This window comes from Cebidichthys violaceus, unplaced genomic scaffold (genome assembly GCF_023349555.1).
Source record: "Cebidichthys violaceus isolate CVI_PGR_0920_01 unplaced genomic scaffold, fCebVio1.0.p SCAF_14, whole genome shotgun sequence".
Lineage (NCBI taxonomy): Eukaryota > Metazoa > Chordata > Actinopteri > Perciformes > Stichaeidae > Cebidichthys > Cebidichthys violaceus.
This window is the reverse complement of record NW_027176307.1, coordinates 14,944,683-14,964,743: the sequence shown is the minus strand read 5'-3', so window position 1 is coordinate 14,964,743 and position 20,061 is coordinate 14,944,683. Positions and strand designations below refer to the sequence as shown.

The following is a 20,061-nucleotide window of genomic DNA, read 5'->3' as shown; positions in this document are numbered from 1 at the left end:
GTGTGTGTGTGTGTGTGTGTGTGTGTGTGTGTGTGTGAATCTGTGAGTCTGTGTGTCTGTGTGTGTGTGTGTGTGTGTGTGTGTGAATCTGTGAGTCTGTGAGTCTGTGTGTCTGTGTGTGTGTGTGTGTGTGTGTGTGTGTGTGTGAGAATCTGTGAGTCTGTGTGTCTGTGTGTGTGTGTGTGTGTGTGTGTGTGTGTGTGTGTGTGTGTGTGTGTGTGTCTGTGTGTGTGTGTGTGTGTGTGTGTGTGTGTGTGAATCTGTGAGTCTGTGAGTCTGTGTGTGTGTGTGTGTGTGTGTCTCTCCAGAGCGCCATCATGAGGTCAGTCTGTGCTTCTTTTTTCTTTTAAATTTCATTTTTTCTTCTCTGTTTTGAAACTAATTGTTGTGATATAATATTTTAATTTGTTGAATATGATGCATATTTGTATATATACATATATATATATATATGTATATATACATATATATATATATACATACATACATACATATATATACATATATATATGTATATATATATATATATACATATATATATGTATATATATATATACATATATATGTATATATATGTATATATACACATATATATATATATATGTATATATGTATATATACTTTGTATTAGTGCTGATTCACTGTGATATTGTTCTGCTCTCCTTCAGTGTCTTTATACATTAACAAGTCTTCCATCTGACTCTCTCTGCGTCGATGATGAAGAGTCAAACTTCCTGTGAGTCTTCTTCACCGCATGGCGGGGAATCATCTTCTTCAGGTTAGTGAACACACACACACACACACTCTCACACACACACACACACACACACACACACACACGTACTAATACACACTAGAGCACCAAACGTGGATTCATCCGCTGCTGAAAATAGTCCCAAAATAAATGCACTATTTCCTCCTGTTTGTTTGATAATAAACTACAACCAGCTGTTTCGTGTTTTAAACATGAAACTACACATTTGGTCATATTTTATGAATACATTCTATATAAAAAAGCTTCAGTTTACGTCCATCCAGACATTTAAAAACAGCTGATTATTATTGACACATGAGCCAGAGTACATGTCTATCTTTGTGAGGACATTTTGCTTAAAATCAGAATAAAGTTCAGTTCTAGTAAAAGCTTCTGTATTTAGACTGTAGTGTGTGTGTGTGTGTGTGTGTGTGTGTGTGTGTGTGTGTGTGTGTGTGTGTGTGTGTGTGTGTGTGTGTGTGTGTGTGTGTGTGTGTGTGTGTGTGTGTGATGGCAAAAGCCTGTTTTGATCAAGCTTTTGCTGCCACCTGCTGACGGCGGGATGAACTTCACAAATGATGTTTGCTGCGTCCAAAAATGAATTATATGAGTTCAAAATAAAAAGTACATGGTACATTGGTGTAGTTTATATATATATATATATATATATATATATATATATATATATATATATATATATAAACTACACCAATAAATACATCAATCAATATATCAATAGAATATAAAAAATATTGCACCAAAGCCCAACAGATACACATTCTGAAATAATAAAAGATTAAGACACACAACAACATGTAACTGATAATCATTAAAACAACGTTTGTTTACTTGAGTACAAATACATAAAATGAGACTAGAAATGAGCTTAATGAAGTATATAACTATACAATACACTAATACTTTATATAACATGGAATCAAACGGATTCTAGAGGAACACTATGTAAATAAATAAGAGAGAGAAAATCACAAAGAAAATGTTTTATTAAAGAATCAAATGTTGTTTATTATTAAAAACCAACTTACTGCAAATCACACCTGATGTAACATCACTGCTGATTAAATGATTCATTATTGTAACTGAAGAATAACTTCTTGTTGTAAAACTGTAGTTTTTAATCAAACATATTTGATTTAATTTAGTTTTGGGACTATTTTCAGCGGCGGATGAATCCACGTTTGGTGCTCTAGAGAGTATTGGTACGTGTGATTGAGTCAGAATGAACTACAGTGTGATGATGATGATGATGATGATGATGATGAAGATGAAGGAACAGTGAGACTCATTGGGGTGTTTCAGTGGAACCACCAGAGGTTCAGGATCCTTTAATCATCTCGTTCTCTGGTTTGGATCTGAACACCAGGTTCATGAACGTGTTTCCTCTCGTCTTCCTCCTGGTGTCTTCATCTTCCTGCTTCTCTTCTTCTTCTCCTCTTTTATTGCAGCAGGTGACACATTATAACTGTCTCAAAGCTTTGACACCCTCCCCCCTCTCTCTCTTGTGACATCATCCCTCTGAGATGAGCCAACCTTTGACCCCCCCAACACACACACACACACACACACACACACACACACACACACACACACACACACACACACACACACACACACACACAGGGGGGTCTTTCTTCCCTTTGTCACAACACAGTAAATCTCTGCTTTTCTTCCGGTGAATGAAGTCGTCTGCTGCGGTGAAGATGTTTTAATCCGGTCACATGTTTGAAATAGAAAAACAAAAACCACCAACTTCATAAAATGATCTTTGTACCTGCAACACATCTGATGCTCTTATTGTGAAATACCACTTTTCAGAAGTGAGTTTTCAGTGACATTTTATTGTTTTAATGTTCATTTTGTTTAAAAAACACAAACAACGAATCAAAAACTAATATTAAAATGAAGAGTTAATAAACGCTAATTTAGGGAAAGAAGCAAAATACAGACGTGTGTTTTTGCAAATGAACCCTTCAAATTAAAATAAAACAAAGTCTCAGTATTGATGTCAAACCTTCTGGAAGTCTGAGCACAAATATCTGAAGACTGAAGCATCAACAGATCTCTGAAGCTCAGCAAATCAGTTAAAACTCTTGTAAACTTTTCATAACTTTGTGAAGATTAAGGTGAAGTAATGAGGTAATGAGCAGCTTTAAAGGGATGGTTAGAGATATGTTTAGACAATACATGTGAATTCAGTTTGTTCAAATTCAAACCAGCATTGTAAACAGCAGGAAACAACCTGGTTCTGCCAAAGGTGAGGAAGTCCACCAACTAGAACCTGGAAAACTCAAGTGTTTGTATCACAGGGACACACCAGAACCTCAACCGGCTTTTTAGCTGGAGGAACCACAAACTAAGCCTGGATTTTAACCAAGAACCAGGAACTAAACCTAGATTCCAACCAGAAGAACCAGGAACTAAACCTGGATTCCAACCAGAAGAACCAGGAACTAATCCTGGATTCCAACCAGAAGAACCAGGAAATAATCCTGGATTCCAACCAGAAGAACCAGGAACTAAGCCTGGATTCCAACCAGAAGAACCAGGAACTAAGCCTGGATTCCAACCAGAAGAACCAGGAACTAAACCTGCATTTTAACTGGAGGAACCAGGACCCATGACTGTTACGTAAAAGAAGAATTAAATAACCATCAAACATTCGGCAGATCTCCGCTGTGGAGACAGACGCTCTGAAGGTTTCACTCTCCTCTTCTGCGTTTCTTCATTCAGGAGTCAAACTGCAGAATGAGGCGACAGGAAACACAAAGTGTCAACGTCTACGCTGTGAGGTATTTCAACTAAACACAAATGAATTCAGGAGTACATGATATACTCAGCAGCTGAAACAGTGAATACCTGCCTGAGGTACGTTGATGAAGCCGGGCCTGTGAAGACCTTCAGCACAGAGCTGCTCTCTGGTTTTGGGGCTTTGGTGTTTAATTCTCATTATCTCAAAACAAAGTTATGATGAATAAAACCTTCATGCTTCTGTTGTCCAGCCTGGACAACAACAACAAACGGAAGACGTGAGACGACGGGATCGACGTCTCTAAAGGTTATTAGAGGAGAAAACATCAAATATTTTATTGTAATAATGCTACAAATTAAAGGACAGATGTTTCTTTTTTATTAGTTTAATCACTTGTAAAAAGTAATCTGCACACGAACCAAACTCCACTTTATCATTATAGCTGAAATACTAAATGTATTCATAAAATGTAATTTCTCTTTGTCATTTATCTTATTCTCAATGTAATTCATTATAATGTGACATACTGTAAGCACTCAATATAGAAACATTTATATATATATATATATAATATATATATAATATAGGAACATCATGACTCATCATAATGAAGTCTTTTAAAATGTTGAATAATTAAACTTTGTATTGTGTTTTGGCATGTGCTTGATTTAAATTATATATATATATATATATATATATATATATATATATATATATATATTTATTCAACACTGAAATATGAAAAACACTCACAGCTGCTCCAACTTTTATTCACCATCATAAATATCCAGTTTATTACAAAACAACTCACCTCATCAAGTCAACATTATAAATAGATTTATAAAACACGCGGAAACAGTTCCTCGCGATAAAAGTGACACGTTTGCAGAAAACAAACACACACACACACACACACACACACACACACACACACACACACACACACACACACACACACACACACACACACACACACACACACACACCAGAACTCACAAAGTCCCAAATAAACACGTTTTGACCTGTTTTATGACCCGGTTGGACGTTTAAGGATCAGTTTGTTACCTGTGAGGATAAGAATGGAAATCAACACATTTTCCAATTTATAAGCAACAAAAAGGTCGATTTGAAAGAGAACTCGCTGTTACACGAATAAATACCATAAAAGAATTTAAGAAAAGATTGAAAACTGAATTAAAAAGTGACTCTTAACTTAAAAAAAAAATATGTTTCTTCACTTTAAAATTCAATTATTCTGACGTTTCATTCTGCATTGTTTGAAACCCAAACAACTAAAGTGGTGCTTTTACATTTGAAACAGGAGCTTATGAAGTGGACCTTCTTCGGGGTTTTACGCGTTGTGTCCCTCGGTCAAAGTCTCTGCTTCACCAGCTCCAGTGGTACATGTGCGCCAGCTGCCGCACCGCTGGATGCTGCTGCGGCAGCCCGGGGTGCTCCGCGCCGTATGCGGGGTGCAGCAGCGGGGAGTAGGCGCACAGAGGCAGGCTCAGGCCGGACCTGAGCGTCACCTCCAGGTCCTGCGCTGTGATCCGGTCGCAGGGCTTCCCGTCCCGCACCAGGAGCGGGATGGCGACCCTGCGCGCCGCCGGCAGCAGCTGCAGCGTCTCGAAGCCGCTGTGCTCGGCCCGCTTCATCTTGTAGCGGTGGTTCTGGAACCAGATCTTCACCTGGTTCGGGGTGAGGCGGATCAGCCCGGCCAGGTGCTCCCGCTCCGGCGCGGACAGGTAACGCTGCTGCCGGAAGCGGCGCTCCAGTTCGAAGGTCTGCGCCTTGGAGAAGAGCACGCGCCGCTTTCTGCCGCGGCTCTTCTGCGCCGCGCCGCCCGCCGCGTCCCGCTCCGCGTCCGGGGACTCGTCCGTGGAGAGCTCCGGGGATTTGCTTCCGGTACGGGACTCTAAGGAAATACCGTGTACTGCGGAGGGAGAGAGGACAAGTAATCTGATTACTCTCAGTACTCTAAGTACTCTGAAACAGACGGGAACACAGAAAGAACTTTCACTAACTTTCACTATTTCATTAAACAACAGAAATACTGAAATCATTCCTTCACAAAAATACTTCATAAAGTTCAACATGGCTCTCATCAGCTGTCCTTGTTATACACACATATAAATATATATATATGTATATTTATATACATATATATATATGTATAAAGTTTAACAGTTAATATTAATAACGAGGCAGTTCATTGGTGATAAAATATCAAACCTCGATGCTGTAGACAGTCACAGAAGAGAGGATTAAACGATGATCTAATGTATTTTGTATCATTTTAATAGTAAATCTGAAGTTACATTTACTAAATGATATGTTTGAAGTAGAAAGGAATCAATTTATAATCAGATAAATACAATTAATTAGCCAATTGATTTGGTAATTACGCACGAGCGTCAGCGTCAAGAGTTTGGAGTCATACATTAGACATAAATAGGGCTGTAAACTATATAAATCATACAATATGAATATGATAAATATTCATATTTCTGTTTAAATAGTCCTCACGTGAGAAGGTCAGGTTACCGGATCCGCGGCTCCACCGGCCGTAGCTTCCACCGCCTCTCCCGCACAAACTCCGGCCGCTAAATCCCAACTTCTGCGCGCTTCCCGCCCCGGATGCCGCCTCCGCCGCGGAGGAGGAGGAGGCCTCCTCGGCGTCGTCCTCCTCGGTCTCCTCGGTCCCGGAGCCGCACCTCCCGTTCGGGTCCGGGAGATCCAGGATGTCGCGCACGGAGAAGCCCGTTTTTGTGTTGGTGCCAAACGACATGACGCGCGCGTGGAGAGGAGAGGAGAGGAGAGGAGAGGAGAGGAGATGAGAGAAGAGGAGAGGAGAGAAGGAGAGCAAAAGTTCCAGCGGTGATTCAGCCTCTGCAGCCCGTTAGAGAGGAGCAGCCAGCGGAGGGTTTGGGTCCATGAATGCCGTTAAACGGAGCGGGAGCCCGGAGCTGCTGCACGGGGGCGACCGGGGAGGATTTAACGGCATGAAAAAAACATGAGGGAAGACATTTAGAGACTGTGTCCTCCGTCCTTTACACCGGCCGTTAAAAAGGACGGAGGCGGGTCAAGTGGTCGAGGGGGGGGGGGGGGGGGGGGGGGGACAGCGCGTGAAGAGATGCTGGAGCTTCAGGGAGGAGGAGGAGGATGTTTAATGATGGAGGATTTAGAGAGGAAGAAGCGACTCATTTACATTCATTAGAGCCACTGATCCGCGTCCTGTTGACATGCTTATGAAAACACAAGACATATAATATCAGTGTTGTTTTGTCCATTATGCAGTGTCAAACATGAGCATTGTGATTAAAATCTATTTTAATTTACAAAACTGAGAAATATCTTATCTTATCTATATTTATTAACACAAATTTGTATTGAAAACACAATAAAAACGTGGAAAAAAATGATTATTTTGAATGTAAAATAAAAACTGTTAAATAGCTCAAGATAACACGAGGTAAAGTTCAATAAACTATTTACAATAAACAGACATATCCTTCTGAATTAAATGAAATCACTTTACTTTTATTTACTAAATTAAAGCTTTAAAATCATAGATATAAATATGACTTTGTTGTATATAGAATATATCAACTTTAAATAAAACACTAGTTTTTGAGCGGGCTCCCTCTTAAAATCCCTCTAGCTCACATTAAGATGAATAAATACCGACATGCTCTCAGTGACTTCTGCAGCCTTTGACAAAAACAATAGAATCGATGAAGAAACATGATAAATAAAGTCAAACGTTATGAGCTTTGCTGTGCATGCAGAACATTTAGGATGACTATCAGAGGTCCAGTGTGTGTCGTGAGGATTAACTCCAGAGTCACAGTGTTGACACACCAGCTGATGGACTCGCAGAAGAGACTCTTCATCACTTGATGACGTCGTCTTGATGCTTCATCAGTGTGATAAAGAGGTCTGTTGAAGACATGGTGACAGGTTTACATAAGCAGCTGAATCCCTGTTTCCTGGAGCATGTTGGGACACTTCTAAGAGTCACATATAAGAAGAACACATTTACGATATGAATCACATTCAGGAGAGACAGGAGAGTCTCACTGTGTCCAGGATCTGTTTAGCCTAGCTTAGCACAAACACTGGAAGCAGAGGGAAACTGCTAGCCTGAAGCTTTGAGGATAAAGTAGAGCTTGATCTTCTTCTGTCCTTAATGTCGACCTGCTCTGAGAAACACATTCAGAGTTTTTAAATATAAATATGACTATATATATATATATATATATATATATATATATATATATATATATATAATATGAATGTTTTAAATAACCAGACTCTGTCAGGATTATTCTGTTTTTTGGGGACAATTTTTGGTGAAGATTTTGGTTTTTACTTTGCTGTGTGTGTGTGTGTGTGTGTGTGTGTGTGTGTGTGTGTGTGTGTGTGTGTGTGTGTGTGTGTGTGTGTGTGTGTGTGTTGAATCCTGCTGGGTGGTCGAAGTCTGCAAACAAACACACGTCGAGCCGACAGCCACAAAGGCCGCACAGCCTCCACATTTATCCCATTTATTCCCCCTGAACACTTTATAATGGCCTCACACACACACACACACACACACACACACACACACACACACACACACACACACACTGAATACATGTGAGGCTGCTGGGAGTTGTCATGGTATTCAGACTGCTGCCTTCAATAGACTGTCTTCTATATTCATGACCACACACACACACACACACACACACACACACACACACACACACACACTCACTCACTCACTCACTCACTCACTCACTCACTCACTCACTCACACACACACACACACACACACACACACACACACACACACACACACACACACACACACACATATATAAACCAGTTATTTCCAGCAGTCAACAACTTCCCAGAGTTGATTTATTTTATAATAAGATAAAACTAAAAATTATTAATTTTGTACAAAATGAAACTGCTGTTTACATAAAAAGTCCAAATGTTCTGAATAAAATATGAAATAAAATGCAAATAATATAAACCTGAAAAATTAACTAAAAATACAATTCAATACGTAAATAAATAATTATGAAGTAAAATTGGAATTAAAGTATTATAAAAGAAATCACTTCAAAAACATCAAATCAAAACTAACAAGACAATACAATTATTGTTAAGGGACCAGTTTCCGTTTAGACTTAAATAATAAATAAACTGAATAATAAAGATACAAATAAAAGCAAATAATATAAAACAATAATTAAAAATTGGATCAAATACAAATTACAAAAAATAGAAATAAGAAATAAATTATACAAATAAAAAATCTAATCAAATAAAAAAATTCTAATAAATTTAATTAATAAAAAAATAAATAAAAAACAACAATGTAAAAATTAAACAAAAAATATAACAAAATTAACGCTTTATTTATGGGTCAAAGGTGCAGTTGAAATATCTTAATAATAATTGTATAAGTTATAAGTTTATTATGTTTCTAGATCACAAACTTACAGCAAAAACACATGTTTCACACTTCTTTCCCTCTAAAGTGTCGTCTGACGTCTGAAAGCATCACGTTTAAAGGGAACAGCTTCTTCTGAGCATGCTCAGTACGTTCTGTCAGGTCGACCTGTGAGAGGTGAGGAAAACCAGATGAACATATGAAGAAAATGACAAACAGAATAAAAACTGAATTCTTATATTTATAGTTTAAACGTTGGACATGAATGAGCTCAGACTGCCCCCTGCTGTCACACCGAGGAACTGCAGCTTCAGATGTTCAATACAAATGTAAATAAATCAGATACATAGATCAACATAGCATAGCTTGATTATTTTTATAACATCTATCTTAACTTGAACATCTTTAAAGGAAACTTATAAAGCAACCGTGAGAAAGAAATAATGTTAAATAAACCAACAAAAAAACAAATATGACCAGAAATCAAATGTGCTTTGCTAGTCTAGTTTCCTTTATTTATTAGTTTTATACAATCTCTAATTGTATTATTTATCATAATCACAGAAGGTCTGATGTGTTTAGGTTTTGTGTGCGGTTGTATAAAAATCATAATTTGTGAAACTTTATTTTATACTTTAGTATATTGTACATATATATATATATATATATATATATATATATATATGTATATGTATTATTTATAATATATATAAATATATTATAAATATATTTATTTATTTGGGAGATAGTATTACCAAGATGATGTTGTTTTGTATTTGTATTGTATTGAAGTTGTTTAAATAAATGACAGCTGAGCGTTCACTGATGCTCTCTGACTGCAGTGAAGAGAGATGTCCAAAAGGAGGCGCCATTGTATTAACAATGAGGCCTTCAAAAGAAAAGTCAGCGTGGGAGTATTTATTGGTGTATTATGATGGTGTTTCATATTGTACTATTCTTCATGTTTTTAAAACTGCTGCTGGAAACAACTTTCATTTGTACTTTTATGTTCGTATACGTATATATATATATATATATATATATATATATGTATATATATATATATATATATATATATATATATATACGTATATATATATATATACGTGTATATATGTATATATATATATATACGTATATATGTATATATATATATATACGTATATATGTATATATATATATATGTATATATGTGTATATATATATATATATATACATATATACGTATGTATATATATATATATATATATATATATATACACGTGTATATATATATATATATATATATATGTGTAAATGAACAAAACATCACTTCTCAGTTGATCTAGAACAGAACCACGTCCACTTTGACCCCATGTTTCTTCCCAAAGCTGTGAAATGAGATTTTGGCTTCTTTCCAGGTGAGTTCATGAGTTTCACCTAAAAAATAAAATGAACCTTTTGATGTCTTTGAATTTAAATCTGTAGTTTTGATGACAACTCTGTCGTCTAACATTTCATATCTTTGTCAAGCGTTAGCTTCGTTGTTTCTAGCCGGTAGCGTAGCTTGTGTCATGTGTCAACGCTGAAGTGTCCTAAAGCTGCATTCTCTCTAGTGTCCACCAGGGGGCGACTCCTCTGGTTGTATAGAAGTCTAGTCTAAAATGACTCTACTTCTCTCTTGATTTATTCCCTCAGTAAACATTGTAAACATGAGTTTATGGTCTCAATCTCTAGTTTACAGTCTTCTTCAATACAGCATGATGTTCATTTAGTACATTATGCTCCATTTAGAGTCAAACAGACCAGAAAGCAGGGGATGATTTAGGGGCGGGGCTACACGCTGATTGACAGGTCTCTACCACTTCTTATTCACGTTTTCTCTTAGAACTTTAACCCTTTCATGGTGTGTTTTAGATGTATGAAAGTTAATTGTAACGCTCTAGCGTCAGTTTAGGACGTGTCAGTTATGTAACATGTAGAGTGTCTTTTCAAATTAAACGTCCAACATAAGCTTAAAGACCTTTAAAGACATAGAAGTGACTAATAAACAAATAAACAAAAAACGGTATTTTACTGTTGTTTGTGTCCCATGTGAAACAAATATTCACGGTTGATTTATTTGTCACGTACTTAAGTAACACCACTTCTGAAGTTATATTAACCCAAACAACAATCTTTTATTAAACCTGACTAATTTGTTTCCTGTGAAGACAGACGTTTATTTTGAAAAGACTCTATTCATGTCACGAGCAAAAATTTGACACGTGTTGCTGGAAAACATGCAAAAAATGAAGAGTAACTTTTTGTAAGATATCAAACGTTGACATCTACTTCTCCTCTACTTTTAGCTACAATTTCAACCGTTTATGTATCAACTTCCCGGCTGTTAACTAGTTCCTCTCTCAACAGGTGGCGTTCAGGTGTTACAGTTATAGTATTATATGTTAACATGAGTTGAGCTGCTCCGTTATTCCCTGAACCCCCAAAACAAGAAGAACCTCCGTGAGAGAATCACACACATCTACACTTTGGACCAGAGATGCCTTCAGGAGCCCTCGTTCTTCTGGGCGCTGACGCCAAAATGATTCTCTGCAGAGAGGAAACGATGACACCACGTCCGCCCGGAGGAGGAGGAGGAGGAGGAGGAGGAGGAGGAGGAGGAGGAGGAGGAGGAGGAGGAGGAGGAGAGGATTGAGATCACTAAGATCACTAACAGGCTGCAGTCGTTGGACGGTGGAGCGGTGTTGTGGACGACAGCTGATGGGTGAGACGACAAAAACTCAACTTTTACACCAAACAGAGACTAGAACGGAGTTGAATCTATGTTTTATGGATAAGTGGCTTCAGTGCTTGTTTGTAAATATGTGTTTTATTGTCAGACTATAAAGTCCTTAAAGTTTAAGAGCAGCAGGGATTTAAAAACACACCTTCTTTAATGTTGTATTAATTCATGTCTAAAGGTGCTTTAAACATGTCAGCCTCATGAGGAAAGACAACATGTTGGTTCTCTGGAGTTTATTCTAGTAAACTAGATTTAGTCAAACGTCACTTATAATGTAGAAAATATGTCGTTTATTGAAGTATCATCTCCTAAATCTGGGGGATACCTGTTCATTTGCCTGATTGTGAATTTATTCTTTAAAATAAAAAAAGTCAGATAAATGTTGTTAAATAAAATGTTGCATTTGACTCTGAATCTGACGTCAGATGAATTAAAACAAAAGGGAAACGTTGCTTCCTACAAGTCTGGAGATGATTAAACATACTTTAAATATATTTAAAAGAAGTATAGAGACACGTGGACTCTCAGCTTTCACAGCAGGACGTCTGTTGTTCCAAATGAATACAATATCATTTATGCATATTGTAACCTTGAAGTCCCTCTTTAATCGATTGGCGGATGTATTCATGTTCTGTTACAGGTTTTATTTACATGATGTTTGTAAACGCAACACTTTAAATATAATCAGATGAGAAACACAAACATGTAAAATGTACACTTCACTTTAATGTGAATAAACCTGAAAGTCCTTTAATTATGATTATTGTTGCTGTTATGACAACATTTTTTTTTTTTTTATCATTATTATAATTAAACGTTGTTTTATTTGATCGTTAATTTAACCTCAAGGTTAAATTAATCCTCATCTAGTTCCTTTGTTTAGTCTGGAAACTATATATATATATATATATATATATATATGTTTAATAAAACTGCATGTATGCTGTTATATTTTATATTATATTGTACATGTTTATACCTCTTAAATGCATAGAAACAAGATCTTTAATTTAATAAGTATGTAATGAAAGTTAAATTAAGTCTAAATTTCTTCCAAAATCACTTTTAGAGATTATGAATTATTACCAATAACTGATAATAAATCGATACCGGCGCTGTTATTCAGTCTCGTGTGTCCGCCGCGCAGAGCAGAGCTACGGGGAGGTGAACCAGCTCGGCGGGATGTTCGTTAACGGAAGGCCGCTGCCCAACCCGGTGCGGCTGCGGATCGTGGAGCTCGCGCAGCTCGGCATGCGGCCCTGCGACATCAGCCGCCAGCTGCGCGTCTCCCACGGCTGCGTGTCCAAGATCCTGACGCGCTACCACGACACGGGCTCCATCCTGCCCGGGGCCATCGGGGGCAGCAAGCCGCGGGTCACCACCCCGGCCGTGGTCGACAGCATCCGGGACTACAAGCAGGGCGACCCGGGCATCTTCGCCTGGGAGATCCGGGACCGGCTGCTGTCGGACGGGGTGTGCGACAAGTACAACGTGCCGTCCGTGAGCTCCATCAGCCGGATACTCAGGCACAAACTCGGGGCTCTTTCTCCGCCGTGCGAGAGCAGCAAACCGGGCCCGGCTCAGCTCCAGTACGGACACGGTGTCTACCCGTACTCCTCCTACACCACCGGGCCCGCAGTGGTGAGCCACACCGGGACCAGGACCGGCAGCGGGCACCCCGGACACGTCGGCCTGCCGCGGGGCTGGCACAACATCCTGGGCATCCGAGCCTTCATGGACCCGACAGGTCGGTGGAGACACTTTAAAAAAGACACTTTTACTCATTTAACGTTTGACTTAAGACAAAACCTCTCCCACTTTATTCCATCACATTAAAATACATATCTGAATAAACTGTATTCATGGCTACAGTGAAGACTAATAGCCTCAATAAAGCCAAATATTCAAATCGATAACTTCTATTGAGCATTTTACACAAATCTCACCATTTATGATCTCATTATATTGTTTAAAACAAAATTCTGTTTGTTTTATGAATTTTCGTCCAAAAGTTTTGAAAGATTATAACAAAACTGAACTCATTTAAAAGCAAAAACAAACACAATATTCTGTAGTTTCAAGATGATGGTCACCAAAAATATAGTCTTTTTTAATTATTAGATTTTTTTAAAGAGATATTTATTTATGTATTTATTGTTGGTGTAAAAGTATTCAAACTTCAACATATAGAATTAGCCTGAATATCGAAAAAGAGTTTCCCCAGAAACAATAAAAATAATAACACAAACAAAACATAATTAATTTGGTAGAAAAGAAAGCTAATGCTGCAAGAAATAACATATGAATAATAAATTAATAATAATACAAACAACAATAATAATATAATAATAATAATAATAATAAGTATTATTAATATGATTGATGTTTTAATGCACTTGTCGTTTTTATTACGTCTGTTTTAAATTACATTTAATTGGGATTTTTGGGCCCAAATCTTTTTTATGTTTTTCATAAATTCTTGTGTTTATAATGTTTGACATTAAATCAGCTGCTCATGTTTCTACTCTTTCATTTAGTTTGTTGCAGACAGACGTTGTTCAGACCTACCGAACGTTACACATATTTGTATATAAAGACAGAGAAATATGAGTTATCCAATCTGCTTATTAAAACAAGTAAAGAAAGAGAGACATGATGAGCTTATGCAATGAAGGCTCTCACATAGTTTTATGGCCTTTATGACATCCAGACACTCAAAATGTCTTTGAATACATTTGAAGTTTGCAGGTCAGCTATGTATACAATATCTAATATATTTCTAATATATTTTCATCCCTCTTTATTCGTTTTGTTACATTTTAGTCATCATTTTTATTTTATTGTATCTATTATCTATCTATTTTATGTTCATCAGTCTGAAATTGTCTTGTTTTTTTGTTTACAATCTCTGTGTTAAGATCAGCTTAGCGTCTAAATCTTTATGGGAAATATTAAAGTGGCCAAAAACAATGATCGAGAGGATATGAAGACAGTTTGAATGAATTTAAATCTTTTTGTATTCAACTGTGGTCTGCAAACAAACTGAGCTGAGATTTAGTTTTGTGTTGAGTACAAAAACATCTGGATATTTCCATTGTTTACTATTTATTTCATCAGAATTCTCTCAAGTAAAATGGGAAACTTGTCCCTTAAATAAATCTATTTAAATATTGAATACCTGGTTTGAAGTGGACAGATCTTTTAAGGTGGACTTAGAAGACTTTCGTTGAACTAACAACTGCAGATATGAGCCCAAAATGTAAAATGAATAATTGTTAATTCAGTATCAACGTTTTCTTTTTTAGCTCTGTGTGGATCTGATGGACACTCGTCTAAAATGGAGGACTGGACCAGCATTAGTAGCATGAGCAGCAGCAGAGCGTTTCCCTCTGGAGTCAATGGAGTGGAGAAAACCAACAATGAGCCGGACATCAAGTACCATCAGCAGGTTAATAAAATATACATGAATTAATAAGTGAAAGTAAAGGAAACAGAAAAGTAAATTAATCCGTCCACTAGAGAAAAGGTTAAAATAAAAAAGGGATTTATGAATGATTAGCTATAAAACCGATTGTTAAATTAAATACCTGGTAGAATTTAGAACTTAATTTCACAATAAAGTTATTAAAAAAGACAACAACAGCTGACTTTATACAAAAATACTTTCTTTTTTTTTTTTAAAAGGAAAACCAAACGTAAGATTATTTTTTCTTTTTTGTTGAGCTGTTTTTTCTTCCATCTGTTTTGATTTTGTGGCTCATATGAGGCATTAATGTAACCAGAGCTGTGATTGGCTGTCATCGAGGCCCACTTCCTGTTTTCCAGCTGGTTTATAGCAGTAAACTACAAACAGAGTGTGGTCACTGTTAAAAAGAGAGTCGACAGTATACCGATGATGCTATTCTATTTATCAGTGAGTAAAATAATGAGTTTGTAGTTGACTTTAATGTTTAATGAACCCTGAGCTCTGATTTTAAAACGGTGACCAATCAGTCGATCAGAGTGTTGTTTTGAGCCTAACCTGACTCTGATGTATGTTTGTGAGGAACATCTTGAGTTTTGGACCTCAGAAGTGATGACAATTTGTAGAAAAGAACGTTTTGGAAAGACATTTGTTTGACATTTTTGGAAAGTGTGGAATTTTATGGGAAAGTGAAGGCAATTTTTGACTTTTTTGTGCATTCGTGGACAATTTTTGAAAGTCTGGATATTTTTGGACACTTTTGGAAAATTTGGATATTTTTAAACAATGAAGATATTGTTGGTCACTTTTTGAAAGTGAGGATTGTTTGGATGGTTTTGAAAAGTTTGGATATTTTTGAAATTTTTTTGTAAAGTCAGGCAATTTTTTGGACATTTTTGGAAAGTCAGATTATTTTTGGACAATTGAAGATATCTTTTGACAATTTGGGCAACATGACATCCGAATGGTCAGGTAGTGAAACACATGGGCGCACTGAGCAGTGAGTCCCTGGTTTGATTCCCAGCTGGCTGGACCGTTAACTGCGTTTTAAGATGTCTCCACTAACACTGTCAAATAAAGGCATAAAATGCCCCAAAAATAAATCTTTAAAAAATGTGGACTGTTTCCAGATTTGAGGACATTTTTAGACAATTTTAAGAAAGTGAGAACATTTCTGAGATGTGAAAACATTTATGGAAAGTGAAGACGTTTTATGGACATTTATAGGACTATTTTGGAAAAAGGACAATTTCAGAAATATGGACTTCTTTGTGGAGATGAGAATATTTTTTAGGAAGTGAGAAAGATTATGGAAAGTGAGAATATTTATAAAAAAATTAGGACATTTGTGTTACTGAAATTGTGGAAATATGACTTATAAATTATAGATTTGAAGACATTTATGAAACTTCAGGATTACTGTTAGAATAACATTCAAGTTAGGGTTAGTTAAATTCACTTTAAGTTAAGGTAAAGTTCCGTCTAGTGAACGGTTTTAAACGTATAGATGAATTGTCCTTTCTTAATTGTTTCCCCCCCCCCCTCAGTCTTCCTCCAGTCTGCCCGGTTACGTCTCAGCTTGTGCGTATTCTCCACCGCACCAGTACGGCATGTACGGAGGTCCAGCAGCCAACTACGTGAGCACTGGACACCACTGGCAGCCCCAGTCCTCCGGTCTCACTCCCAGTGTCACTCAGAGTCCTGCAGATTTTAACCCTGCAACATCATTTAAACTTCCACAAAGAGATGGTGAGACTGATTTCAACACTTTTTTCAATGACGATAACCTGATAGATCCTAATTATTCAGTTTAATCAATAACATGTTTTTGACGTTGTTTTGGGCATTTCTTTGTCCCACAAAATCTCTCTTTTTCCTCCAGACCTGTGTTGATATATTCACAGTTGTATTTCAGTCTTCAGACACTGAAGAGGAAGTAGAATCACAGAACAGTCATCTATAAAGCTGCAGTACTTTCATTTTTTAAGCTATAAAAACATGTTTATGTTCTGCTAAATGCTGTGTTTCTCTGCTCAACAACCACTAATGTTTGTGTTTTTAAGAAACAAGGGTGAGTTTAAAACGGTCACAAATTACACAGAAGAGAAACTGTAGGAAAAAAAAAGTCTTTAGTTTGCACATTGCTGAAGCAGAGAATCTGCTTTAAAAACCATATCTGCAAACTGAATAATGAGAAAATTCACCTGCATATACTCAATATATGTTTGTTTAAAGCTTTCTCCAGCTGTCTAAAATATTTAATTTCAGTTCTTAAGGACGGAAAAACAACCTCGCCATAATTTAAATAGGAAAAGTTCAAAATAATGATCACAAACGTGATCTCCAGCCAGCAGCTTCAGGCCTCATTACAGCTGCTGATGAACAAACAGAAGCAGATAATAAGTTCAACGGGTCCGACTTTAATTCTTTCTTTTTTTAATCTCTTGTGACATCACTATGACGCACACCTTTTATACTTAACACATTCATTCAAATTGATTAGCGGCAACATGGGAAATAAAAACCAATAAACAGTAATAAAGTAAAAATATAACAATGACCTTTTAGCCCAGTTCATGCATACCCTATGAAAACAAATGCAAAGGTGATTGTCTTAACAATTCTAGCAAACATGTTTATTCATTAATTTTTACTTTTCGGTCTGGTGATTTTTTATATTTTTGTAATTGTCAATTAACCTCATCTTCCACCAAAAGTGCACATATCAACTAACAAGTTGTGTGTGTTTGTGTCACAGCCTGATATCTCTTCCTTCTCTGAGCCATAGATCTCTATTCAAACACATCGATGATCATCACTGTTTGCAATGAACACACAGTTTCACACACAGTTTGTTCTGACTCAATCCCACAACAAATACTCTCTAGAGCACCAACTGTGGATTCATCCGCCGCTGAAAATAGTCCCCCAACAAAAGCACTATTTCCTCCTGTTTGTTTGGTTAAAAACCTAAAAACCTTTGTTAAAGCCTTAACAATAATGTAATTATGAGACACAACAATGATGACGAATGATTTTCTCCCTGTCGTTTTCTCCGCAGAGGACCGAAAGCCTCAGGGTCCTCTGTACAAACACCACAGATTGTCTTCAACATCGTGACGACTCTGAGGAAACATGAGAAGGCGTTTGATGTGACGCTGAAAGACTAAAAGTCAGGTTTTGTTTCTGAGGAGAGTCGAAGAGAAATTGTACTGCTGCAGAAGAAGAACTGAAGGAAACATTCTCCTATGACTGTTAAAACTCTTCCTGATCGACTCCTTTCAGGATTTTATTTAGTGATTTGTTTCTGTTTTCCAGGATGAGCAGCACACAGACATGTGGTGAAGGAAGAAATACACCAAATGCAACCAAAAATGTAAAATACATCACCTTTGTTTTTTGTTTTTTAACAACAAAAACCCTTCGTTTTTTTTCTTTCACAATTTTAAAGCAATAATTCAAAACGTTACTTTGTTTTAGAGTTAGATGAGAGAGAGAAGATCAATACATATCATTCTCATGCCTATCTGTTCAATATGAAGCTAGCAGCCGTTTACCTTAGCTTAGCTTAAAGATCGGAAACAGGGGGAAACAGCTGTCCAAAGGTAGCAAAATCCGTCAACCCGCACCTCTACCACTCACTAAGTAACTAATATATCTTGTTTTATGGTGAGTTTGAGCTGGATTATTTCTTTTGACTGCACAGAGTTACTTCCTGGAGTCTCTCCTGATCAGATCCAATAAATTGTCTTGCACATAATCACCTCTCAAACAGCAAAATGGTTAGCTAATATTAGCTTCACAGGTAAAACATGACGTTTTAGAAACGTAACGCTTTAAAGTTGTTTTTAGCTATAATTTGTTACTTTGGACATACTGGCTTTTCCCCCTGTCTTTATGCTAAGCTAAGCTAACTGGCTGTAGCTTCATATTTAACAGACAAACAGAAGAGTGGTGTCGATCTTCTCATCTCACTAACGCAAATAAGTATATTTCTCAAATTTGTCAAACTTTTTGCTAGAATCTTTTTTCCATATTTTTTTTGTCATTAAACATTTAAATTGCGTTGGAATTGTATCATCTTGTAAAATATTTTGGCAAAGCTGTAAATATATTTTTCTATAAATGTGCCTAATAAAGACATGCAATAGAAAATGTATGTCGGTGGTGTTGAGTTTTCCAGATGTTTAAGCAAAGCATAGAATAATAAATGGTTAGATATAATCATGAATATATATGTTTAACCTAAACTTCAACTATAAAATATTCAGAGTTTATGTGTCCATGAAATACACGGACAGTATTTATACATAATAAAAGTCGTACATTGTTTTGCAGAATCCACCAATATCGACGCTAATTTGGGCGCCAGTGTTGACGTATAATAAATCATATTTTATTACCCTTCCATTGAAGCTAACAGCAGCTAATCTCTACTGCCATGTCAACTTTATAGCTCTATGTTGAATAATCAAACTACCTCAAACAAAGCAAATCTTACAGATGATATTGCTCTTTTTTTATATGGACTCTTACAAACTTGTCATAGTTTGACCCAACTAAAAAGTCAAAATGTTCAAATTTATTTGAAATGTCCCAAAAAACACATGCAACTGTATTGTAAATGTATTTGTCATCCGATCCGCAGTAAATGTTTTAATATTACATTAGGAAGTTGTTGTTTTTGTGATATTTCACATGTGAAATATATGAAAACCCCATGCTCCTTTATGTAATTTATCACTTGGGAAATGGTAATACAAATGTGAAATGTCTAAACAACAACAAAAAAAAAAAACTAAACAGAAATTAAGCAAAAGCCAAGAACTCAAAAAACAAGTCCAGTTTCAGACTCATTGCAGGT

At 36.6% G+C, this 20,061-nt stretch overlaps 2 protein-coding genes across 4 annotated transcripts; one reads left to right on the top strand and one right to left on the bottom strand.

Annotated features, from left to right (window-relative positions):
* Positions 1-4,909: 4,909 nt before the first annotated feature.
* LOC137871424 (homeobox protein Nkx-2.2a-like) lies at positions 4,910-6,312 on the bottom strand. Its single transcript, XM_068709236.1, has 2 exons — positions 6,069-6,312; positions 4,910-5,457 (listed from the first exon to the last, which is right to left on the bottom strand). Exons 1-2 carry the CDS (start codon positions 6,310-6,312, stop codon positions 4,910-4,912), a joined length of 792 nt encoding a protein of 263 aa, XP_068565337.1.
* Positions 6,313-11,671: 5,359 nt separating this feature from the next.
* On the top strand, positions 11,672-19,330 carry pax1b (paired box 1b). Of its 3 annotated transcripts, none has more exons than XM_068708315.1 (5): positions 11,672-11,716; positions 12,882-13,481; positions 15,040-15,182; positions 16,745-16,946; positions 18,259-19,330. In XM_068708315.1, the coding sequence occupies exons 1-5, from the start codon at positions 11,713-11,715 to the stop codon at positions 18,315-18,317; spliced, it is 1,008 nt and encodes a 335-aa protein (XP_068564416.1). In that variant the 5' UTR covers positions 11,672-11,712; the 3' UTR covers positions 18,318-19,330. The 3 variants fall into 3 exon arrangements, with proteins under 3 accessions (XP_068564416.1, XP_068564417.1, XP_068564415.1); XM_068708316.1 differs by having other exon boundaries at positions 11,682-11,716; positions 12,887-13,481; XM_068708314.1 differs by having other exon boundaries at positions 11,693-11,716; positions 12,861-13,481.
* Positions 19,331-20,061: the final 731 nt, after the last annotated feature.

Excerpts from the sequence above, each read along its gene's own strand:
- LOC137871424 (XM_068709236.1), bottom strand. The coding sequence starts at position 6,312 with ATGTCGTTTGGCACCAACACAAAAACGGGCTTCTCCGTGCGCGACATC. Across the intron at positions 5,458-6,068 it reads CCGGTGGAGCCGCGGATCCG|TACACGGTATTTCCTTAGAG; the intron begins GTAACCTGACCT and ends CTCCCTCCGCAG.
- pax1b (XM_068708314.1), top strand. Across the intron at positions 13,482-15,039 it reads AGCCTTCATGGACCCGACAG|CTCTGTGTGGATCTGATGGA; the intron begins GTCGGTGGAGAC and ends TTTCTTTTTTAG. Across the intron at positions 15,183-16,744 it reads ACATCAAGTACCATCAGCAG|TCTTCCTCCAGTCTGCCCGG; the intron begins GTTAATAAAATA and ends CCCCCCCCTCAG.